The 25,748-nt window shown below is 40.9% G+C and overlaps 1 protein-coding gene across 3 annotated transcripts in view; it reads right to left on the reverse strand.

Moving 5' to 3' along the window:
• LOC311207238 (transcription elongation factor A protein 1) overlaps positions 1 to 25,501 on the reverse strand; it is a 49,766-nt gene extending 24,265 nt beyond the window's left edge. Inside the window, exons 1-9 of one of the 3 annotated variants that reach the window (XM_084283198.1) lie at positions 25,373 to 25,500; positions 25,083 to 25,114; positions 21,937 to 22,002; positions 20,497 to 20,544; positions 19,330 to 19,400; positions 18,646 to 18,719; positions 17,796 to 17,897; positions 16,968 to 17,144; positions 14,902 to 15,475 (exon numbers count right to left, since the gene is read on the reverse strand). In XM_084283198.1, the coding sequence (XP_084139324.1) occupies positions 15,422 to 15,475; positions 16,968 to 17,144; positions 17,796 to 17,897; positions 18,646 to 18,719; positions 19,330 to 19,400; positions 20,497 to 20,544; positions 21,937 to 22,002; positions 25,083 to 25,114; positions 25,373 to 25,441 (693 nt within the window). In that variant the 5' untranslated portion in view covers positions 25,442 to 25,500 and the 3' untranslated portion in view covers positions 14,902 to 15,421. Of the gene's footprint in view, positions 1 to 4,354; positions 4,551 to 14,901; positions 15,476 to 16,967; positions 17,145 to 17,795; positions 17,898 to 18,645; positions 18,720 to 19,329; positions 19,401 to 20,496; positions 20,545 to 21,936; positions 22,003 to 25,082; positions 25,115 to 25,372 lie in introns of those variants that run through there. The other 2 variants (XM_084283199.1, XM_084283197.1) reach the window with 2 other exon arrangements.
• Positions 25,502 to 25,748: the final 247 nt, after the last annotated feature.

Below are 25,748 nucleotides of genomic sequence, written 5' to 3' on the forward strand. Positions count from 1 at the left end.
GAGCACAGCAAACTCCCAAAGGTTAAGAAATGCTTGCTGTTATTCAAGTGCATATGGTTCTGTACCTGTGACCTAAGAACAGCAAGAAGGCAAAGGACTTCTCATATTAGAGGCCACTCAGCCCAGACTAACCCCATTACCTTATTGCCTTTTTTTTTTTTTAAATAATAAAAAAAAAATCACTGAGGTTTAGAAACCAACTCCACACAATTTCCATCTTTCCATTCTTTGGAAATCCATCCCTTTCCTTACCTCTCTCTCAGCTCATCCTATTTTATTTACTTCTATATGCATTTTACATATTCACAAAGTATGTATTACAACATGCATTTTGCATCTTTTCATTTGCATGGGTCTTTGTTTTTAAGTTCTTCCCAACCAACTTCTGACACCTGTTGCAAAGGAACTCATGTAATCTGCTGCTGCACCTGCACGGTCTTCCAACTTAACCGCTAAAGATAGCGCATAAAACAACCACCAACAGGCTGAGCAAAACAAAAGTGGCATTTTAAAACTCACATCCACACAGGCACACGTTCAGATGCTTTCAAATGTCTACTACAACCTTTGTTTGTTTGTTTTTAAGTGTGTGACAGCAAAGAACCATCTAAAACTAAAAAATTCAGTATTTCCCACCTCACAGAAACCCAATTCACTCATAAAACCAAAGCTTTAACATTTTGCTGTCCCAGGAAAACAGTCTAATTTTTGAATAAAAGTTAAATAAAACTCCCCCGGAGGACTTTTAGCAGCAGTGGTGCAAGGTCAGTAAATCTCATGTTGTTTTCAGGTGCTGAACTGAGTTAGTATACTAATCCATATCTTTCTCTAAACAGTCATAAGCATGTTTGTTTGTTTGTTTGTTTGTTTTTCCCCGTGCAAACACAGATTGAAGTGAAACAAACCTATTACCTTTACAGCTACAAAAAAAAAAAAAAAAAATCAAGAAAATTTTCTTAGCCAAACAAGCTACAAAAAACAAAACGTCATTTTCAAAAATATAATCAGGTAACACTTACCTCCAAACCAGTTAACTTATTAGCAAACTGTACACAGTTTGTGATTGCAAAACAAACTCAGGACAATGTAGTCTGGTACTGCAGTCAGCTTAACAATGATACTGTAATACAAAGTAGGGATTATAGCACTCTTTTTAACTCATCTTGCAGGCAAAAATGTCAAATGGAATATATTTCTATTGTTTTTCCAACTGTAGGTATCAAAACAATTCCATTGTTCCCAGCCTAAATATTTTCCAAACCTATATATTGAGCTGTTAGTTTAACAGGCCATGCAACAAATCACAAAGCAACGCACTCTCTGTCCAGTACCTACATTTCATGCTGTTTTCTGTACTAAATTGCCAAAACTTCTAATGCACTGGTGCTTTCTAAGCCTTAACTCTTCTCTAGTCAATTGCTTCAGGTGTACTAAAAACTAGATGCATTAAATTTAAACCAAGTCCAAACTGTAACAGCAACTAAACAGATTTTCACAACCACTTTCTTTATCATAAAGTCAAACATTCTCTTCAACCCAAAGCAACCTGGATGCTGTAATTCCAATTTTTCTAGTGTAAGACTGTCCTGCTTTAAACGCTGTTACAGACATTATTACAAATCCTTTTTTGCAAGACATTTCTGTAATTCTATAGAAAGTGAAAGGTAATGCCCCAGCCCCATTCCTATTGGATTCCAGTTTACCTGACCTTTAATCTACAGCCTTAATAGACCACTCCTTTCAGCTTCCCTCAGCTGACGAGATCACAGCAGCAGAATGATGTTCTGTATGTATATTTTAAAGCTATGCTTCAGGCTATAGAAAATGGAGTATGTTTCTGAAGACAACAGGCCTATATACATGTAGTTATAGATCTGTTCCACTTAGGGAAGCAAACATTTAATAACATGGACAACTTTATTCCTAAACTTACTCAACTGCTGCTGTTTTGTTTGTGTGTTTTGTTTTGTTTTTTTTAATCCATGGGTGCAACCTTATCTTTCATAATCATTCATTAAAGTAACTCAGTGAGAGAAGAGTGTACTTACATACAACAAAAGCTATAGGAAGGCCCAACACACATTTTAACGAAACCACATTAATTCTAGAGGAGTGGTGACATCTATTCCCAATATGCAATCAATACTTGAAGTAACAGCAGAAATATGCATCTCATAGTGTGTTAAATACAATGTTGCTCGATTATTTCGTCCTCCAAGAACTGTATTTATCGCTTCAGTAAATAGTTGTGAAATCCGCACAGCTGCAATTAAAGCTTTAGTCAAGGCAAGTCACCAGGAACCTGACTCAGGAAGGGTGTCTGCACTGGCTGCCTTTTCATCTCATCAAAAGAAATGCCAAACAGGGCTCTGTCACAAACCACACGGACACCTCTTGTATGCGAGATTGAGGTGTCTCTTGCCAACGTCAGGGTGAAAAGGTATCAAAGCTTTTCTTATTGATGGGTTTCATCAAATCATTCTCAAAGACACACACCAAATACAGAGAAACATGAATGTTTTAGATTTTAAAACAGGTGCTTGGCAGCATAAGGAAACTGCCTAAAAGTTTCCTGTTCATGTTGAGTAAAAATGGGGAAAGGAACACATGAAGTTGTCAGGAACATGATCGTCTAGTGTGTGCTTATGTAAGAGCACATTTCCCAACTCAGCTCCATCTTTGTGAGACAACAAAGTACCTCCGTATAGAAATTATCTCAGTCACTTTGCTAAAGCTAGCATTTTAACTGCAGAGAAGGACTAAGTCCAACCAACACCTTACAACTGACAGAGACCAGCATGAAAAGCACAGAGAAAGAGCTGCCGAGTTAAATACCGATGCACTCCCTCTCCTAACACCCAGCTCAGGGTCGCCACCACAGCACACACACATGCTTTGGATAGCTGATACCACCCCGGTGCTGGGCTTCGCAGCATCCGACCCAGGCTGCCCCCATGGAGATGCTGTGCTGCCCCTACAGCTGTGAGCTGCCTGCACCGGGTTACCTGTGCTGCAGCACCTGCCTGCGTGACCCCAGCTGCTGCTAAGGATTACAGCCCAGACCCTAAAGCCTCCCAAATCACCACAAAATGCCCGGCCGTCACTTAGCACCTACGGTATTGCCCCACTGATGCTCCCCAGCACCAGCAGTTGTTTCCAGATTATCAGGGAGGTTTTTTTTTCTTCCTCTTGTCAGAAGTCTTCCAAACAACACCGCACAGACTGTACTTCACCATTGCTCCTCCTGCGATATTCAAACATTTTGCAGTCTGTATGTCTTTATCACAAAACCACAGAATGGTTTGGGTTAGAAGGGACCTTAACGATCCCTTAGCTTCCTCCCCTTGCCATGGGCAGGGACACCTCCCACCAGCCCAGGCTGCCCAAAGCCCCATCCAGCCTGGCCTTGAGCACCTCCAGGGATGGGGCAGCCACAGCTTCTCTGGGCAACCTGTGCCAGGGCCCCACCACCCTCTGAGTGAAGGATTTCCTCCTAATATCTACTTTAAGTCTCCCCTCTTTTAGTTTTAAGCTGTTCCCCCTTGTCCTACCACTGCACTCCCTGACAGAGCCCCTCCCCAGCTTTCCTGTAGGCTCCCTACAGGTACTTGAGGCACCTGAGGTACATCATAAAATGAAACACTGCTCCAACTTCAGAACTGAGAAAGTAAGACCACAAATCCTTTTGTGCTTGTGAGTAGGAGGGAAAAAAAGAAAAGGAAGAGCTGTGAATTAATACATCCCAGAAAAGCCTGCAGACTAGTTTCATAAGGGTATGAATTGGGACGTGAACACCTTCAGTACGGGAAGGGAGAGGACCACAACTCCAGCATCCACTAGCTTCAAGCCCCTGTCCTTGCCGCCAGCTGTTACTGAAAGCACCCAGTGCCGCTGCTTGCTGTGGAGATTTGGGACACGCAGTGGGACACACACAAACCTCACCGGTTTAATGCAGCTGGTGCTCCCATAGAGGGGTAAGCATTACTAAAAGCGTTATTGGTAATTTATATCATCTTAGAGAGGAAAAAGTCGTTGATGTGGCTACTGTATGGTACTAAGAAGTTGCACACAGATAAGTTTTGAATTAGAAACATTGAATTGTGAAGGTTGGAAGAGACCCCCAAGACCACCTGGTGCAGCCACCCCCTCCCACCAGTGCCACCCACAAACCGTGTCCCCAAGCACCACGTCCAGCCCTTCCCTGAACACCCCCAGGGACGGTGGCTCCACCACCTCCCTGTGCAACCCGTCCCGGTGCCTGGCTGCTCTTTCTGAGCAGAAATGCCTCCTCACTGCCGCCCTGAGCCTCCCCCGGCGCGAAGGGGCCGAGGCGAGGCCGGTGCCGGCGCCTCACCGCGTTCTTCTTCTGCACCATCTTGTCCATCTTCTTGGCGATGCGGATGATCTCGTCCTCCGTGGTCATGGCGTGCCCCCGCCAGGGACGCCCGCTGCCGGGGCCGCGCCGGGGCTCGGGGCTCGGGGTCGGGGCACGGAGCCGGAGCCGGAGCCGGTCCCGGAGCCGGAGCGAGGCCGCGGCGCTGCCTCCCGGCCCGCCCCAGCAGCACCAGCGATGGGCGCGGCGCCGCCAGGCAGCGCTCGGCGAGCGCCGGCCGCGGGAGCCAGGCAGCGCTAAGGAGCGCCGAGAGAGCGTGTGTGTGGAAAAATGGGGCTGGGGGGGACGTTTCTGCCCCCAAGCAACAGGCAAAGCGCAATGAACCGCGCTCCCGGGGTCTGCCGCCCCGACCCCAGGCGCTGCTCCGGGGTGGTGTGCCCTAAAGCTTCAGCTCAGCGCCTGCCGAGGGGTTGGTTCAGGCACGAGGTGCCCCAGCCGCGTCAGACATCTTAGGGCTGCGCCGCCGCCCTCAGCTGCCAGCCCCGCTGGCAGCATTCAACCTGCCTGGCTTGGGAAAGACATAAAGCCCTCCCTCCCCGTCACCGAAAAGGCCTTTTAAAAAGTCCATCTTTTCTATAACATAGAGGATTTCAGATTTTAGAACAGATTCAGGCTCAAGAACCAGTACAGCTGAGAGGCGGATGAGGAAGAAACTTTTGCGTTAGCCACATACCACACTGTAGTACCTCAGTTCCTTCCCAGTGTTTCAACCAGCCTGAACTTTGTATATGGTCGAGTAAGATACACAAAGTTTGACATAAACGTGTAATACGTACTGTCAATTTCTGTTCATGAATGTCTTTTTTTTTTTTTTTTTTTTTGTAGTTAGGAAATAAAAAAAAAAAAAAAGGCAAACCACGTCATTGAATCACAGAATTGTCTAGGCTAGAAGAGACCTCCGAGATCACCAAATCCAACATCTGACCTAACGCTAACAGTCCCCACTAAAACATATCCCTAAGCTCTACATCTAAACGTCTTTTAAAGACCTCCAGGGATGGTGACTCAACCACTTCCCTGGGCAGCCTATTCCAATGCCTCACAACCCTCTCAGTAAAGAGGTTTTTCCTAACATCCAACCTAAACCTCCCCTGGCTCAACTTTAGCCTGTTCCCCCTCGTCCTGTCACCAGGCATATGAGAGAACAGACCTTGCTACAGCCTCCTTTAAGGTACCTGTAGAGAGCGATAAGGTCGCCCCTGAGCCTCCTTTTCTCCAGGCTGAACAAGCCCAGCTCCCTCAGCCGCTCCTCGTAGGACTTGTTCTCCAGACCCCTCACCAGCTTCATCGCCCTTCTCTGGACTTGCTCAAGCACCTCGATGTCCTTCTTGTAGCGAGGGGCCCAAAACTGAACACAGTACTCGAGGTGCGGCCTCACCAGAGCCGAATACAGGGGGACGATCACCTCCCTAGCCCTGCTGGCCACACTGTTCCTGATAGAAGCCAGGATGTCGTTGGCCTTCTTGGCCACCTGAGCACACTGCTGGCTCATATTCAGCCGACTATCAACCATCACTCCCAGGTCCTTCTCTGCCTGGCAGCTTTCCAACCATTCCCCTCCCAGTCTCTAGCTCTGCTTGGGGTTATTGCGCCCCAGGTGCAGGACCCGGCACTTGGCCTTGTTGAACTTCATTCAGTTGGCCTCAGCCCATCGGTGCAGCCTATCCAGATCCTCCTGCAGAGCTTTCCTACCCTCAAGCAGATCGACACACGCACCTAACTTGGTGTCATCTGCGAACTTACTGAGGGTGCACTCAATCCCCTCATCCAGATTATTGATAAAGGTATTAAAGAGGACTGTCCTCAGTACTGAGCCCTGGGGAACGCCACTAGTGACCATTTAACTACTTTCACTGTAAAATCAAAGTGTTTACCTCAAGAAAGCAATCAGAATATCCACACGTTACATAAAGATTACATGCAGATTATCCCCTACTAAGATTCAGGATGGTGCTTATGTGTGCTTCTGGAAACTATTATTAGTAAACCGTCAAATGCTGTGGGTGCATTTGTGGGTGAGGGCTGGAAAACACCAGCATTTTGGAGAAGAGGTAAGATAGGCATTTTCCTTGAGCTGCCACTCAGGAAAGCAGTTAGAGCAAAGACTACTGACACTGCATTTACACGTCATGTACTTTGCAGCAAGACTGACTTAAATTCTGAAGCCACATGAAGACAGGAGGTTTTAAAGCACTTCTGCATGATGCTGAATGCACAGTGGTCGCAGCATCTGCCAGTTGAAGGTCTAGACATACACAGACATTTGAAGCAATAAAAATAATTTGGGAGCTAGACAGGATCTTCCCAGATGGTAGATCAAGGGCGTGAATTGGATAAACATACAGAAATCTTGTAGCTTTTTCCTTTAATATATGCTCAAGGGAAAAAACAAAGTTACCAAGAAACCTTTACAAGATTACCTTTGCTTTCATGGACAGATTTTGGAGAAAAAAAAAAAAAAAGTATCAATGCTCTCAACATTTAAGGGTTTGTGACAGTTCAGGTGTAGTTCATTTTGTCTAGATGCACTAGCCTAGTACAAGTAATAACTAACTCAGGTTAAATTAGATGCTAACTTGCTAACTTCAAATGAAAGGTGTTACTGTTTTTCTCACTACCATATCAATGATAAAAACAGTACATGGCGTGTTAGCAGCTGAGAGCTATTGCTATGCTGTATGGTAAACAAGCTTGTTTGTGTTCTACAGTACGTGCAAAATAGGCCAGAGACAACACTATCAGAAAACCAAAAATCTCAGATCTGTCAGTATGCTTAGTTCAAACGTATTTAAGTTCTGAAATGAAGTCTTCCCATATTAGTCTATCTAAAAACAAACAAACAAGCAAATAAACAAACAAAAACTTTCAATATCTTATTCTTTGGAAATGCAAGGAAAGTTCTAAAATGCAGATTAAACCTTATTAACATTCAAAATGTATCAGGTAAGGAAATCATAAATGTAAATCAAATGTGATGTAGCACTTACAAGGGGCTGCAGCAGGACTGTAAGGAGAAAGCAAATCATACATTTAACATCTAAAGTAATGAAAGGAGCATCAGAGAAATATTTCAGTAGGGAAATCAAAGACTAACCAGATGGTAATGCATATCCTTTTCTGCAAGCATCTGCATTAAAAAAAAATGCAGCTCACATAACTGATTATCATTCTGATTCTGTAGCACATAGTACAAATAAACTGAACCACTGCTAACAAGATTCTGTATATTAGCTGCTCTGTCAGCCTTACTGACAGTGATTCTTTATTGAGAAGAAAAACACAGCACGCTCCACGGTTGTTCTTTTAGATGACCCTTTAACAAGAAGCTTTGTACAGCATCAATTTCTTCTATAATGTAACATTTTAACTCCAAAGAATAGGAGAGGGAAAAAAAAAAAATCAAAAGTTAAAACTATGCAACCTTTCTGTTCAGAGCTTCTTTCTCCTAAATAACACATTGGAAAGAAGAAATAGCATACCACTTGTTGCAATGCATTTACCTGTTATAGCATGTTTTCACAGTTCTTTTGTGACATTCTCTAAAAAGTACCGTACGTATGCTGCTGCAAAGAGACAGTCCCTAATTCAGTAGTGCTTCTCATTTGCTGGACTGCAGGACCTTCCACAATGTGAAGATTTAAGAGACAGAAAAGGTTCTCCAAAGAGAGGGTGCACCTGTGAAACGTTGCAGACTTCTGCTAACTAGTCTCTTTTGCTATGATACAACATAGCCAGAAATTAAGGGGGAGGATCACAACAGTAGCACACAACAAATTTGTAGCTAAGGATCTCTAAACTCCTCCTGATGCACTTAAAGCCTTCCATTTTCAGGACTAATATTTCATATGAGAAAAGCTCCTCTAATTTTTGTTAGTACATCTACGGTAAATGTAAAATTCACAGCATTCCAAAAAGTTTTATGTAACCACAAAACATACTCATTGTGCCCCTCCTCTTTATTTGAACACTTCATAAACAGTGATTTCAGTCTATCAAAACAGAACTGCAATCGGTCTGCATCAGCCAACTGACCCTGTTTTTCACAGAGGAAAAAAAAGATTAGTACAAGATTCAATTCGTAACAGGAGCTGTAGCAACTGGGAGTTGTGATTTCTCTTATCTGTGAGATTTTCCTCCAAACTTTCGGAAACAGTAACGTGCATCTTGAGTAGTTATTTCTATTGTTCTTCAACAAATAGGGTTTTTGAATTCCTTGGACTAGCCAAAGGTTATAATGGTGTGACCTGAAGTTAGACCAAGCGCCCCTACTAGTTCCAAAACACGGTTTATATACTTTTTGATGACAGGACCCTCCCTTGTTTCTCCACTGAGTGGGTAATCCAGGTTCACAATCTCAATACAACATTCCTTTTAAAAACTCTGATGTGTCCCCAAGGAAAAACCACCTTGCCTACACAGAGAAACTAAACCTCTCACGTTGATGCCTGAGGTAAAGCTGACTACACCTCTGCAAACTGGCTAGGAGTTTTAAGTTTTACAAGTTTTGCAGATTAAAAAGGAGGAGGTTGTTCTTTTCCAGGAAATGGAACTAAGAGAAAATCGTTATCTACTGATTTACTTCGTGGATGCCAATTAAATTATGGAAGTACTTCATTTAAATCAGCTTTAATAAGTTATATCAAAGGCATGTTTCACTCAAGGAGAATTAATAAAACTTGCTATCCTAAAGGCAACTGGTGGTAACGTGAGAGTGGCAAGCAAAAAAAAAATAAAAAAAATTAGTCTTCAGAGAATCTCATTTACAGGTTAAAGAGTTGTCATGCTGAGAATTTTGTCACTTTCTTCATTTACCACACCAATGGTCTCATACCGTGTTGGATAAAGTTTAATTCAATACTACACTGTAATTTTTTACCATGCTAATTCTAGGCAACTTTTCTCCTCACAGCTGTATTGCTACTGAAAAGTATGCCACGGCTGAAAGCAAATGGGCACTGAAAACTAGTCAAAAATTTTCATAAACTGACAAATTACTGTGTATTATTGCATTTTTATTGTTACCAGCTCTATTTATATCCATAAGTTGCCACTGACTATTCACATATCTGCCTCTAATACACATTTCCATACATTAACTTCAATGTACCCCATGTGAATGTGTTGGCATCAGTCGATGCTGTGCTGGGTCTGTCTGGGCTGGAGTCACCTTTCCCTGCAGCATCCCACACAGTGCTGTGCTCTGCACTCGCAGCTGGAACAGCACTGGTATCACTCCAGCGTTGCGTCTATTGCTGCATAGTGCTGGCACAGCATCAGGACTCCCTCCAAGCCCCCAGGAGCCAGCAAGGCTGGGAGTGGGCAAGTGATGGGGAGGGGAGCTGCTCTAAACCAACCAAGGGGATATTCCATAACACCTGATGTCACACTCAGTAACGAAAAGGGGGCTCCTGTGTGGGAGGGGGCTGCCCTCCTGAACAACCACTACACGTTTTGAGGCCCTGCTTCCCGTTGATGGGAAGTAGAGAACATTTTTTTTTTCCTTCTCTCTGTGCTTCCTTGAGCTCTTTGTGTTGTATTTTCTCCCCCTTCCTCTTTGAGGAGAGGGGAGAGTGAGAGAGCGGTTGTGGTGGAGCTCAGCTGCCCAGCTGAGGAAAACCATCACAGTCATTTTTGGTGCCCAACGTGGGGCTCGAGGGTTGAGATAACAGTAGAATTGATTAAGGTATTTACAACTAATATAATGCTAGTCACAATGTTGGGTTTTCTGTTAATATTTTTGTGTGACTATGCTGTATGTAGTCCGTTCTCTGTTCTCTTTTTTCCTCTACATCCGATCAGAGAACACGTTGAAATCTGTGTTTGGTTTCTTTATCATGCTGTGCCTCCAGTTTCGTCTGGTACTCAGGCCTTGCATTGTTATCATTCTAGGCTCCTGGAGATTATCTTTTTGGAAATATTAAGAATTACACTGCCTTCTTTTTTCTCCCCTAGCAGTCAATCCGTGAATAGTATCGGGGTGGTGCTTTCTTTTCTCCTTGGGGGCTAACTGCAGCAGCCTTTGAGTATTTTGGCTACCCTTGGTCGGACGTTATCCTATTACTAGTTCCAGTGTTTGTCTTCCTCCTTGAGGTCAAACAATTTATTAAGAATATCATCCAAGGACCTGCCCCGAGACAAAGTAGTTGTGGGTGGCAAGGCGTGTGGGGGGATTTGGGCAGGTACCTGTCACAGTGTTCTCCTCTGATGGTTCTTAACTTCACCCCGGAACAAGTGCAAAATCCAAGAAAAGTGGTAGAGCATTTGAAAGATGTATGCCCTGACCCTGGCAATACCAGAGAACTCCACCAGCTTGCTGCACTCTGCTGGGGTCTGGCTTATGCCTCTCAGATGTCAATTAACACTGCCCAGCACCCTCAAGGGGACAGGGAAGTTCCTGAATTCGATGACGAGATAACACACACCGTGACCACCCCAAAGGACCAACCAGCTATGGTATCAGTCGCCCCTACAGTCAAGACAGAAACAATGGAAATGAAGTAAGCTTGTTTAGTAAGGGAAGAAGCTCCTCCTAAGGACGAGGGAGAAGATGAAAACCACCACATATGCAGACAAGCAGACATTTAGTTTCTTTCAAGCTGCTTGAGGGAGGTCTACTTTTACCACACGAAGACACCATTCGTTCTCACGTTTCTTCAGCTAAACACTTCACAGTATTTCTTCCCAGATAACCTCCATGTTTTCTCGTGGGAGTGCCTCACACTGTGTATACCGCTGTTCTGCCTCAGATTTCACAGTCAGCCTGAGCAGCACGTAACCCCTGACCAGAAAACTGATTCTTTAACAAGTATATAGAGTGGTACGTATGCTAAACATAACATAACTTTGAAGGGTTCCCTGACACTGCAGAAGCCCCAGGGAATGGTTTAACAGCACACAGAGAGAAGACTTTGGCTCCTCAGTGTCCTACAATAAGGGCACTGGAAAATATTTTAATTTCCTCTACCTTTCAAAATTACTGCAGATTCCAAGGAAGCAAGCTGAAATAAAATTAATAACCTAGAATATGAAAAAAAATAATTCATGCTTAGCATTCTTCTCAAAAGCAAATCATAATGTGTTTTGTTTGTTTTCAGTAACTATGAATCATCCTTTTGTATTACAGAATCATGCATCCATTACTCTGCAGTACATTTGCAAGAGGTCTCCAAGTGCCTGTTTCACAGCACGTGAAAGCTCGACTTCTTTCAGGTATGTACGGAAAAACTCGTTAGTACTTTCCCAAACACTGATTGATATTTATTTCACAATGATAAAAACTGAAAGATTTTACACCTTCCCTACTACAGAAGTAATTTTCAAAGTTGTGTCCTTATCATAAACTGAATTACATGTTAAATGTTTATAGTAAATATAAATGGCTTATACCTCATAACACAAAGAGCAAGTGTTCAGTATTTCTTTATAAAATTTAAGATGTGCAGGCCTTGTACATATGGCTTCATTAACATATACAGTTTGTTATTAGTCGTATCCATTAACAGAAACAGTGCCCCTACTTCCAAGATTCAGCCTAATAATTTTAATGAAGTTCAGTATACCCCATTAGAGAGAACATGTTTTAATTAACAATTCTAATACCAGCGATGGTGTACAGTACTTTTTACCAATCTACTGTGTTGTAATTGTACACAATGGGAAGAGACCAAATCATACAGCCCTCACCACAGTACATTTACTTCAGGAATGGCTGGAAGATTTGGCTCACAATACATGATTCAATGTGTTTAGTTAAAAATGGGGAACATCTTCTAAAAAGAAGTCAGAATTCTGATGTCACGAAACTGCAGTCAAACTTAATTTTGAATGTGAAATTAAAATGTATTGGGGAGCTCGATACCCACTGAAATAAACTGATCTGCAAGCAGGACATTTTCACCTCAGTGCTTAAACAGGCATTTTTAAGGCATCATCCCATTTCAATGAAGTTCAGCAATGCAAAAATAGAATTAATTCTTGGAGATTTTCAAGTCGTAGTTTCCGAGAACAGGATCTTCATATTTAGAGCACTGACAGCCCAACTTCTCCATTTTAATAGACTGTTGTGAAAATAAACACACTGGGACAAGCTATCATTCAGCCTAAAAACACATGCCAGCAAGGACATCATGCAACAACCCCAGCATCAAATCACGTCAGGTAGTGACTAAGTTCAGCTAAGAGATCACACACAGCTTTCCAATGAGCTGGGAAGTTAAAAAAAAAAAAAAAAAAAAAAAAAAAAAAGACTAGAGCTCAGTATACATACACTGCTATGGGAAGAAATGGGGCAGGCTTCAAATACATCTATGAAGTTTCCTCTGGTTTCTGGGCTCTTTAGAAAACCCCATCTACAACATACACATCTCCCCTGCAACAAAGCATGAGGAAGGACTCTTCTCAGAATAGGAATTCAGAATTAAGTCATGACATTTACTTTGGTAACACAGCTCTTTGTGGATAAAGCAAGCAGCAAAACAGTATGAACAACAAAACAAAACAAAACACATTGTTATGCTAGCTGAGTATTTAAACAAAGTTGTCATATAAAGCGTTTCTAAAAGAACATTTCAAAGCATCATGGAGACAATAGCTGAAGCTGATCTAAGTTTAAAATGCAGAATTTCTAGAAGCTGACTTTGAGCTGCGAAGCCTGTGCATAAAACTGAGAAAAGAGTTAAGCTAACACAGAATATAAGACCAATCTCATTTTAACATCTTAGGAATATTTCTTTTTAAACTAATCACAACATAAGAAAAAAATGTGAAATGTGCAGACTAAATAAGAGATGAACAACAGCAGCTGGACACTGTTATCAATTCACAAACAGGACACGAAAATAATAAAAAGATCAGAAGGTTATGCAGAAGTTTGGAAACAAGACAGTATTTGGGGAGTAACTTAGACAACAGGGGAGTAGGAATCAATCTGAAAACTAAGGGAAATAACATACTGCTTGACTAAGAAGTTTGCAATTCAGCGGGACTGCAAAATTAGCTAATGCAATTTGGGAATGACTCCAAGCTAGGAAATACAGTTTTCTGAACACAACTTTGGCACAACTACAAGAATATTATGGTTTCTTCAGTGAAAGAAATTAACTGAAAGACAAATTGGCAAATACATAGAACAGTGACTGAGACTGAAAAAAATAATTAAACTTCAAAGTTAATAGACTCCTCAGCCATGCAGATAGAATTTCTAGAAGTGCCCCAATACTGTTCAGAAAAAAAAAAAAATCCTTTTCAATTGAGATATTTAATAATCCAGAGAAACAGGATTAGAAAAGAAAAATAGCTTCCTCAAAATGAAGTGCACTACGTATGAAGAAAAGTAATGAAAACTGAGAACTCAGACCAGGTGAACAAGCCAGATTTCTGGCAGCAGCTATGTCAGAGGGATATACATACATAATTCCTGATTTATACATTTGTACTGGCAGGTTCCTGTGATGTAAATCCAAAAATACTGCAAGAAGACCGCCTGATTAAGCTGGGCGAGTAGAAAGTACCTTATCTACAGGTATGAATCACAATGCTGACAACACAGATGCATCCAAAACAGGAATATTCTTTGCTTGCAAACATATTTCAGTATAGAAGATTGTTAAGCAGCTTATTATGTAGTAAAAAGCATAGTATATTTTTTTTAATATCTCTAGTGTGGTGATGGCCTCTAAATGCTACAGAAGAACAGCTACTTCCAGAAAGTGAATTACAGCTCTTAACTACAAAAAGCATGCATCGATTTCTGTAATCCAGTGTGTTCTAGAACTTTATGCTTCTAAAATAAGAGACATTCTATATCTTGAACATTTTTTTGCCTGTAGTAGGTCTCCACATTCTTAGGCTACATTGATCCAGGGAAACATACAATCATATATTTGAAAATAACATTCTGTTTTCTTTTCCAGAAAAAATCTCAAGTTTTGAAATGAAATAAAAGAAAGTATTAGACAATAACAATTTAAAGTTATCCCAATTCCACTGGTAGTTCCACAAAAGAGAATCTAAACTGGTCAATGTCTATGTTACAAATGAGACTTCAACAATACACAAAACTAAAAACTACATGTCTGCACTGTTTTCATTTAGTTACTCCAAGGCAGCCAGAAAAATCAAAACTGTATGCTGGAATCGCTCATGTAAAATATATCATGAACATTTCTACATAAATGAAAGCTACAATGATTAAAGCATAAGATGAATGTTCAATATCAAAACAGGATTTTTTAAATGAAACTCATATTAACCTTATGCACTTCTTCAGAATTCTGTTCCAAGTCAGTATTTGACATAATTTTATAGTAATCTAAAACAACTGGCAACAAGACAGCAACGAATGATGGTGTAACAAGTACTGAGTCCCTTCATAATGATATAACTATCAGTATATACTTGTATGAAAACAGTTAAAAATTGTGGTGTTTCAAATACAGGATATACCTCTACTGACTAAGTCTTTCTAGGAGAACCACCCTTCTATCTGGTGTAAGAATTAACATTTAACATTTCAAGGTTTGTCCTCAGTAACATTTATTCTACCACCATATGCCCACTGTTACATACTTTTATACAACATTTGTTGTGTACTTTATGCATCCATTACATAAACAAAATGTTTTAATTTATTTTCAAAGAGTATTAAGAACAAACATGTCTCAAACATACTAAACTGGTCACATTTATGTTGTTCACATAAATTTAGTCTTTAATTACTTGTACAAATGGTTCAAAATTTTGCAATCAAAAGTCAGGCATGTCTTTAAAATAGTATGCTCAGTTTACATTCTATCATTGTTACCTAGCTGCCTCATTCTTACAATTTCATCAGTGGATGATCAATACTAAAAAGATTATCATTTCTCGCACGTGTGTATTATTTAATCCTTGTCCTAAGTATAAATTTGCAACACAGTAGTAACACTGTAGGTACAGAAGTAATGCTTCCTATCAGGCATGTGAAAAGATTAACGCTCTACCACAGTTGATGCTGGTGTATTTTATGTAGAAGGCTTCTCACGTATCATTTCAGTCTACAGGAGGTAGATGTTTGTCTATGAACTGTTTTACATCCATCATCTCCTGTTCAAAGAGAAAGGTATGCATTAGTTGAAGTTCACTACTAATATATTTTCAGCTACACGAAATAAGGTTTCAAAAATTCAGTTATTGTGAGCAGCTGGGCTAGAAATACTGAATATTCAATTAGTTACTTGATATGTTTTTACCACTTTGCACACAGCAAATCAAAGCAGGTAACTTCAAGGCAATAGATATAGCTTTGCTTGGAAGAGGTTAAAGCCAAAGGAAAAGGACAAAGGCCACCTTTGTTTGTTCAACTTCACAGAGAAAAATCTACATATTAATCATCAAGTAATGTGAACAGCACCAGGCTGAAAATGGACTGGCTTTGAATGTAGCTAAGGCTGTAGGTTCATGCATACTTTAAACCTTTGCAAGTTAACGGTGGTGTGAAAACCCAGCAGCACCTCCTCCTAGCCAAACAACTTTACCTTCATGATACTTCCTATCTTAAGGAATGAAAAGCAACACTGTGAAACAGACTGGGAAACCAATCCACATAAGAAATAATTTAGTTTTTATTATTACTTTTTTTTTTTAAACCAGGGAAGCTCCTTCATAGGAATACGCAATATACGACAGTAGCACTTTATGCAAGTTTAGAAAATGCATGACTGCCCCCCCGCCCCAAAGAAAAAAAAAAAAACACCTCAAAAAGTACTAATTGTCATAAGAAAGAACACATACATTTGCATGACAACCCAATGCTATTACTGTCTGAATGTAATAAAACTGCATAAACCTCCCAAAGAGATGCAGCTATCCAAATTTACAAAGTTACTGCTGCTGAAAAATGGAAGACCTGTTCGTTGCTGCCTATTCTGTTTTTTGCTCCTACCATTGTGTGGGTTCAGATGCTTCAACTCACTAAGGCAGCAAAAGTTAAGCCAGCAGCTTTTACCATTTTAGCAAATTCAGAGGGTTCAAAGAAGTTTCTGATCAGCTCCAGAGCTGGTGCAGGAAGAGAAGGGCCACAAGGTCAAGAGCAGAGGAAACTAGCCCACCCCATTCTGGCAGCAGCAAGCCATTACATCAGCTCAACTGCTTGCTGGGCCAGAACCATAAGCACAGATTTTGAGGCTGCCTCTTTCAAAATTGCAACACCCCCCTCCAAATTCCTCTGATGTCTCCAAAACCATCCACAGAACGTGCACTTCTCCCCAGAATGCCAAGCTGTACTGATGCTGTGAGAATTCAATCTGCATTCCATTGTGGTGATTACTTTAATAAGCAAGCAATAAAAATTAGGAAAAAAAGTGTTTTATAGACCAACCAGCCTAGACCCAAAAATAAAGTCTTACAATGAAATCCCCAACAGTCATATAAACATTTCCCTTGAATGTTTTTTTTCAGCCAGGCATTAACCTATTCAGTAAAATAAGTCAATAGAACCATGCACTTTTAATTAAAAATAAAAAATAAAACAACCAAAAAATTGTTTGGAGGGAAAAATAAAGTGCACAACTAAAACATTGTACATCAAGAAAATTACCTCAATACATGAGCTATGCATCATGCCAGAGTAAGTCCTGAAGGTTACATTGGCTGGATTTATCATACTCTTTAGCTTCTCAACAGTAAGAGAACCAAACATTAAAGGAACAAGTGGGTCACAGTCCCCATGGCACTGAAGAACGGGAATCTCCTTGTTGACACCACTGATAGTGCCCTGTCCGGGGTGAGATTTAAAGGGGGGAAGAGAAGAAGTAGACAGTAAATGAAGTAAAACTAACGTATTTGAGATAAAATTACCCCAGGGCACTACTCCCTGTGACATGACAAAGCAAGATGAATTCTCAAGGAAGAACATTATGAATAGCATGCAAGTTCCCCATGAAATACATTCTATGCCTGACCACCCACCCATTAAATTTAACAAAAAAAAAAACAAAAAAAAACAAAAAAAAACAGGAAAAACACACCTGCAAGTAAGATTTTGGCACTCATTTCAGAAAATTTCTTCAGAAAGTGTGATTTCTGGACTAGTAAAACAAACTGATACTTTTTTTTAAATACCTAGTTTTAATAAGACTTGCAGATGGAACTAGTGGCAAATAGAAAATTAATCTTCAAGGAAAATCTTGCCATATCCTGTACGTTTCCTCCGAATGTTATTTTAAGCAGAGGTAGCTACTGAGTTCTTCCTCATTTTCCCAACTTGCCTAACTCTAAACCTGCAGTGCCCTATTTCACAAACTTCGGAGCTATCTAAGTGCAGGCAATACTCAGTAATGACAACCACTAATTCCTGCACAAGATACAATCTTCAGATACACTAATTTCACAACTGCAGAACACCTTAAGAAAGAAACATAAATACCTGAGCAAAGGAAGTTCGTAGAGGAAGCCAACAGCTGAGGGCTACAACACCTGCTAATTTTTGTTGTGTTGTAAGAGCTGTATATAATGATAAAGCACCTCCCTAAGACAAAAAGATTAGTATTAGTATGGTGAAGGTAACGTTCCTTTTCATGTTTCTTTCAAGATCTTCAGTTTCTCCTTTAAAGAACTTTTTCCATTCCAATTTATTCTTCCTCGGAACCAATAGTAACAGCAATATCAAGTATTCTTATACACAAAGATACAGATATACAATACACTCATTGTATTTTCCCCCCACTTCCAAGCCCATGTGATCAATTCACAAGTAAAACGGCAAATTTACCAGAACTAACAGATGAAACTTAGACTTCAAAGCTAGACATGAATAAAAAGCACTACCACTCATGACAATATCATCATTATTTTGATATTTTAATTCACTTTCACATAGACAGTTGGCATATAGACCCGATTGTTCTACAGGACATTGGCCTATTATGATATTTTACAAACCACAATGGTTGAAAGACCATGAAATACCTACCAAATTGAAGTTAAATTAAAAATACTAGCAAGATGTTCAAGAAAAAAGATTTTCAGGCAACACTACATAAGACTTAAATAGACTATTAATTTTAGGAGCTTTTTCCCACATGTTCATTTTTCAGTGAACAGTAATTATTTACTTAACATGAACAAATTCATTTTTTCAGTCAAAGAGAAACTGACACTTTAAAGTTTCAGAAACACCTATCATCAGCTTTTTAGTTTGAGTTTGGATTTCCCACATGAGGATAGCTAGGTTATTTCCCTAGAAAGAGACACAGTTCTTTCCAACCATACCTTACCTGAGAAAAGCCTCCCAGAATAATTCGATTAGAAGGAATCCCATTTTTTACTTCTTGATCTATCAGTGCTTTAACTGCAACACAAATAAAGGCCAGTAGTGAAAATGCATTCCACTCTGTAGGAAGTCTACAAGAGCGGCTACAAGACAGTCTACAAGTTGGCATCTCCCTGATGACAACAGAAAGCTAACAAAAGGAAACTTTCATCTGCTTTGCAGTAAGAATTATCAAAAAATCTAGGACATGATTAAAAAAAAAAATCCAGTGCAGCTATACAATTTCCAAACAGGAAAACATGCAAGGAAGTCTTGCAAGTTTCCCTGCTAGGGAGATAGTATCCTCTTCTAACTACCCAGCAGCACACGTGGAAGACTGTTCTAACTTGCCATGCTATCCAGAGGCTCTTAAAAATAACAAAAAAAAACAGCACACTAGCTCCCACGTACATTTTATCATTGACAATATGAAGTGTATGAAGTGTTTATACTGATGAACTACCTACTCACTCATGAAGTTTAAAAAAAACATGCAGTTACCTAAACTCAAATCAGCAGTAACGCAACACATCGTATTACCTTCCCCAATGATTTTGACTTTGTGAATCTGTAGACTGTTTCAGACTAATGATCAGTTTCAGAATACAAAGTAGTACTTTTAAGACCTAAAAAGCGTTCCTAAACATACCATTCTCTGCTGCCTGCTTGATCCCAGCTTCATCTTCTTGTGAGTCTGGAGAAAGTCCAATGATATCAAACCTTACAAAAACATCAACAAGAGCATTACTCATTAGAGCATCCATTCCACTTCCTTAAAACACAAATAGTAAAAATTAGATATTTTCCAAACTAAAATGCCTTTTTCCTAACAAACTTATTTCCTAAGAATCGTCCATAGTTCACAAGAAATCATGGACAACCTGTAGATGTAGATAAAATGCTAGATCTAGTCAAAGTTGTTCAGAGTTTTGCTACCTTCTGTAATTTACTGCAGGTTCAGCAGCTCAATTTTGGTTTTGTTCCAAATATATCAGCAGTCATTTCAATTTAATAGAATCACCGAATCATCACAGAATGGCTTGGGTTGGAAGGGACCTCAAAGACCATCTAGCCCCAACCCCTCTGCCATGGACAGGGATGCCACCTACTAGATCAGGTTGGTCAGGGCCTCATCTAACCTGGCCTTGAACACCTTCCAGAGATGGGGCAGCCACAACCTCTCCGAGCAATGTGTGTCAGTGCCTCACCACCCTCTGAGTGACAAATTTCCTCCAATCACCTCCCTTGACCTGCTGGCCACTCCTCTGTTGATGCAGATTTAACAGGTCTGTGTACAACTTCACAGTTTTATGTACAAAATTAAAATACTGATTGGAGAAATATACAAAAAACAAACACAAGTTACTTGAGAAAAAAATAAAAAAAGTTAAACACGGACTGGTTTAAGTCCATTTAAATCTATCAAAGTGTTTCCACTTTCTCTTGAGAGTGGATGTTCTAAATTTTCTAGATGTTCTACTGCCACACCAAATATTGCTCACTAAGTAGCAACAGTATTTTCATTCCAAATCTCCACTACCGTTGACTACACACAATACAGACTATAGATTATACTTCTAAAATAAAATGGTTTTCAGCTGTTTTCTTAAGACATGCAAGTTAGTCCTGAGGAGTAACCACTACCACACAGGGAATTTAGTGTCATCATGAAAGCCTTTTTAAAGAAGGGAACTGAACCAAAAAAATTTGATACTTACATCCAATTAAAACTAGTCATTTAGGTTGTTCAGGATTTTTAATTAAGAACTATGAGTTTAAACCTCAAGAACTGTCTGCAGTTTAACAAAGTACTTACCACGATGGCATAGCCATGTTCATGTTTAAAGAAACTGGCATAACTGGCCTAAAAGTGAGAACAGACAGAAGTGACATCAGGTATACAGTGGAATTTGGTAATACAGATGCAGTTACACCATTAAATCATATATCTCTAATTCTGTCTCACTTTTAAACCATAATTAACATTAGCTACTCTGTAGCATCTCTTCAAGAAATCTCCCTTGAAATTAGTGACTCCAAGTGTTTATTATTCAGGGCTGACTTATCACCCTCGATGGAGAGGAAGCAAAACACTGATGGGCTCCTTTATATATGTATACATGCACACGTAAAATCCACACATATATATGCCTTTTAGTTATTTCTAAATTTTTTTTGCAGTTCCACAGACATTCTCAGTGGATGAAGGAACCTTACACAGCAGCAAACCTACAGAAGCAGCGAAATGCAGCACAAAAGGCCAAGTCTGGCCATATTTGCTTCTTTCAACAGTAGAAGCTACTTAAGCAACGTCTGCCTCTGCTGCAAGGCTCCTTCCACCCTTGTGCTGCTGTATGGCATCATCTCAGACAACTTCATGCCAGGGATCAATACCGGCTGCACTTTTAATCTACTGAAATGTAGGAAAGTAAATTCTGTGGGGAAGACTAGAAGATGACAAAGGGCAAGTGAAGAGAACAGCAGAGACTGCTGAGCCCTTTTGGAACAGCTCACTAAAGCCTGGTCACGCAGTAAAATATATAAATAATTCACAGCCCAGTAATCAATTGATACACACTGAAATATCATTTACCTATCCTCCCTATCACTCCTGCTCCGCATCTCCTAAGACTGTTAGAGCAGAAGACGACGTGATTTTTGTGTTAAAATAAATTCAGAAGACAGATAGATCTTAATGCTTTGTTTACTGACTCCTGACCCTGCTCAGAAGTATTTCACTTCTCAAACTGCATTATTTGCTGAAAATATGAATACGAATATCCTGGTAATCTTTGAAATGTGCTGTACATCATATGCAAATTGCATCTTCTACACACACACTTGAGTTTAAGATTTGCATTTACATAATGTGAAGCATTTCTAAAGGTCAATAAAATACAGAAAATTACTCCTTGTTCAGAATGGCTTTTAACAAATGACCGTGGGGGAGGGGTCATTTCACTCAATGCAGTGAAAGCATAAAGTCAAAAACAATTCTACTTTATACATAAAACTGTCCAATTATTTTTTCAGCCTGAATTAGTAACAAAAGGAAAATATGAATAAAAATGCAATTTCGTCCTGGAGTAAATAACCTGGCAGTTCCTAAAATTAACAGCATCAGAATTATTTTAAATGTTTTTAGTTAAAAAAGAAAAGTAGAGACATACAAATCCCATTTGACTTCATCATCTGTGCAAGCATCTTAAGATGTAACTCTACAGAAAAGGCAAAACAATAAAAGTCACAAACTTACGCATGTGGGCAAATGTATTTTACATGGGGGCTTTTGATACCTGCAAGTGCTTCTGACCACCCATGCCTGTTAACAAAAAAAAAAAAAAAAGCATGTTAAATGTCATTTATGTTTTAGCTTAGCTCTTACTTCTACGTTGCTGCAACAGCATAGAGCAAGTACGAGATATGCTGAATTAGGTCAGTATTTTTAGAAAAAAATTACACGTAGTACAGTGTGCTACAGATATCTTACAATACTAAATACAGATATCTTACAATACTAAGAAGGTTTATTCTGTCTGTGGCACTGCTGCAGAAATGCCACTCTGGCACTATGCAGAGCCTGCTCCTCACCTGGCAAGGTTTAACAACTTTGGCACTAAAACATACAAGCACAGGTATGTGCTGCTTCTGGACTCAGTGCTGGCCCACAGGCCACCGTGTTGCTGCTGTAGAGCTAAGGCAGCTTTTTTCACAGGCAGCTTTGCCATTTCTGAATCACATCTCTTGGTGTGGCAGAATAGCAGATTGACACCTAACCTAGCTCCTTACGGTGTCACCTAACCGAATCAAACACATTAACTTTGGCTTAGCTGGAACGCTCTCAGATTCAGGCAGTCCTGAACAACGCTTCACATCCCAGGTAGGTTTTCAAGTCTCTAGCATGTGCTGCATGAGTGCACAGAGCCTGGGATTTGCATAGGACATGAGCTGTCAAGCTTCCTACAAACCAGGAAACTGGAACTCGTAATTTAAATAAAGAGCTCTGCAAGACTCGTGCCAGGGCTCATCTAGACTTGAACTATACTGGACCCAAACCTGAATCCACGCAGCTTTCCCAAACATTTAGTAGTACCCGTATTTCCTTTTTTCCTGATTTTTCTCATTTTATAGTATTTACTCACACAGTAAACTAGGTAACAAAAAAGTTGATTCTAAGCAGCACACATCTGTAACAAATTCATCAGTGACACAGCTGTACTAACCTGTCCGACAGCAGACAAGCCATAACATCTTTTAATTTTAGTATCGGCCTAAGAAGTCAACGTATACTACATGAAGGTAACGAGGTTTCAAACACAGGGAGAGCACGGGCATTTGAAGCTCTGGCTGTGCTTGTCAACCTTCTCCCTACCCATGCTTTTACATATACTAGTAACAAATAGTGGGTGATCATCTTACTTGCATAGTTATGTCCAATAAACCACAAAATAACCAAATAAGAACCTAAAGGAGATATATGACTGAGAAGATCTAGTTAGATAAGAATTTGGGAACTTTTTTCCTTTAGCCAAGTATGAAGATTATTGTGACAAAACTGAAAAACTACATTGTATACACATTTACACTCTTACAACAATCCTCTATGTTGCACATTTTCTTCAGATTATGATGAGTATGTACAAATCCTTGTGCCACTTACGTAGAAATGAAAGAACACAGCCTCTAACATGTCAGACATCTCAGAGCAAGAAAAAGTTGGTAAAATTGAATTCAGCAATTTAAAAATTCACATGAAAAAATCCAAGTCAGTTTAAACTACAAGAATTTTAAAAATCTTTATTATGTCTTTTCAAACAATTATTATTATTTTTTTTTTTTTTATGTCCTATGACTTTTTTGGGGAGAAAATGGCAGTGTGTTCAAGCCAGCTTCAACTAATCTAACCTGCAGCGGTCTAGAGGAACAACACAGCAAGTCACCCTATTTCCACAGAGGTGTTACAACTTCAGGAGTACCTTCTGGTACACTCAGAGCTTTTGCAGGCTGAAGGCTGTGTGGCAGCTTTGTAACTAAAACAGAAACGTCACATTTGCATGAGGAAAACTATTTATGTTAAGGGGCAAACTTTTATGATTTTTCTCCCCTTGCCAAAATCATCAACCGAATTCGCAAGGACTCTAAGCCAGAAGACCCAGAAGATTCTGCAACCCCTTGCTGAACATTTGGTGCCAAGATGCAGGAAGTAACTGCAGCCTCAGCTGCGTCCTACCAGCAAAGAGGAAGAGGGATAATTCAAACCCGGTGACGAATTACCAGTCAGCACAATAAATGAGAGCAAACATCTCCGCTTGTAAAATATTGCCAAATGCACAGACTTAACTCTTTTTAAGTTACTAAGTGTCCAAGTTACATAAGTTTCAGTTCTGACAGTTGACTGGACTTCTTTTTTTTTTTTTTTCTTTTAAAAAAGCTTATTTTTTTAAATTTAAACACTGTCAATTTCAACCTAGAGGTGACACTGAAGTTCTGGGTAACAAAAAAAAGAGTTCTTAAAAAAACAAAAAACTATGTAGTTTTGTCCATAAAGAAAGCACAATTGACACAGCATTCACAGTAACTATTTCCAGTTCCCAGGTGCTTATTCCTTTAAACTCTTCTAGAAAAACAAAAAAAGTTTCAATAGCATGTTAATTCAATGGCTTTAACACTAGAGAAGAATGAATGCACACAAGCCTCAAGCAGGAACATTACACCACTGCTAGACTCCTCCCAAGGATTCCCTGCTCTTCTTATTTCCATTCCAGCATGGAATTTCCAGTGGCAAAGGAAACCAGGTGTTTTATGTCACAGCCTGCTTGTTGTTCAGGGTGAAGGGTTTTATTGGTGGTGGTGGTGCTTTTTGTTTTTTTCTTCTAAGAGTGTTAAGACCATACATCAGATAGAGAAACCTGTAGGCAGGAGGTGACTACCTAGGAGTTTGCTCAGAGGTGTTAAAATTCAGGCTTTCTTGATTTTAGTATCACATACTGAAGAAGAACCCGTGAACTAACTGCACCTACTAGCAAACCGGCAGTCCACAAGTCTAGAAAAAAAAAAAAAAAAAGGAAAAAAAACCTTCTAAATTTAGACAAACACAGGAATGACCAGGAACTACTCTCCGGAAAGAGAAACGTCAGAAACACACGGGGCTTCTTTTTCCACCAAATTTGAATCCCAAAGCGTCCCGTTCAGACCAAACTACGCGTCTGAAAGGCGGTAGAGGAAGCTTTTGAGGTTCTTTCTGGCTCTTTACAACAAATGGTTGCCAGCGTCGTTGCAGCATACGTGAAGTTACGGGTAAAACACCACCCAAAAAAAAAAAAAAAAAAAAAAAAGTTTAAATCCCATCAAGTCGCACCCAAACCCTTATCACTACCCGCACTACCCGACCGGCATACGCACCCGGTATCCCCCAATCCGTGAAGAAAAATCACCTGGAAAAGAGAAACAGAGCGGCGTTAGAGCCCTAATGACGAGCGCCCCCCCCCCTCCCCACCCAGCCCCATCCGCCATGAGGGAGCCGCCGCCAGGGCCGCACGGTCTACCCAGCCACCCGACCCCGCCGACCTTCCCCGGGGCCGGGAACAAAGCGGGGAAGGACGGGGGGAGAGACGGAGAGGGAGAAGGAGACGGAGATGGAGAAGGAGCCGCCTGCCTGCCCAACCCGCCCCGCTGCCCCCGCCCGCACTCACGGCGGCCGTCGCCTTCCTGGCGGCCGGGACGATGGCGGGCAGCGGCGCCGACATGTTGTTGCCGCACATGCACGGCGCTGCCGGGCGGCCAGCGGGGCGCCGGCCAGCAGCGGCGAGGCGGGGCGCGGGGCGGGCACGGCCCGCCCACAGCCGGCCGTGAGGCGCGGCCGTTGGGGGCGCTGAGGGGAAGGTGCGGCCGCCCACCCTTCCCCCAGCTCCCCCTCAGCCCCTCTCAGTCCCCCTCAGCCCCCCTCATCTTCCCCTCAGCTCCCCTCAGCCCCCATCAGTCCCCCTCAGCCCCCCTCAGTCCCCCTCATCTTCCCCTCAGCCCCCTCAGCTCCCCCTCAGTCCCCCTCAGCCCCCCTCAGTCCCCCTC

Source organism: Netta rufina, assembly GCF_964035555.1.
Source record: "Netta rufina genome assembly, chromosome: 2".
Classification (NCBI taxonomy): Eukaryota; Metazoa; Chordata; class Aves; order Anseriformes; family Anatidae; genus Netta; species Netta rufina.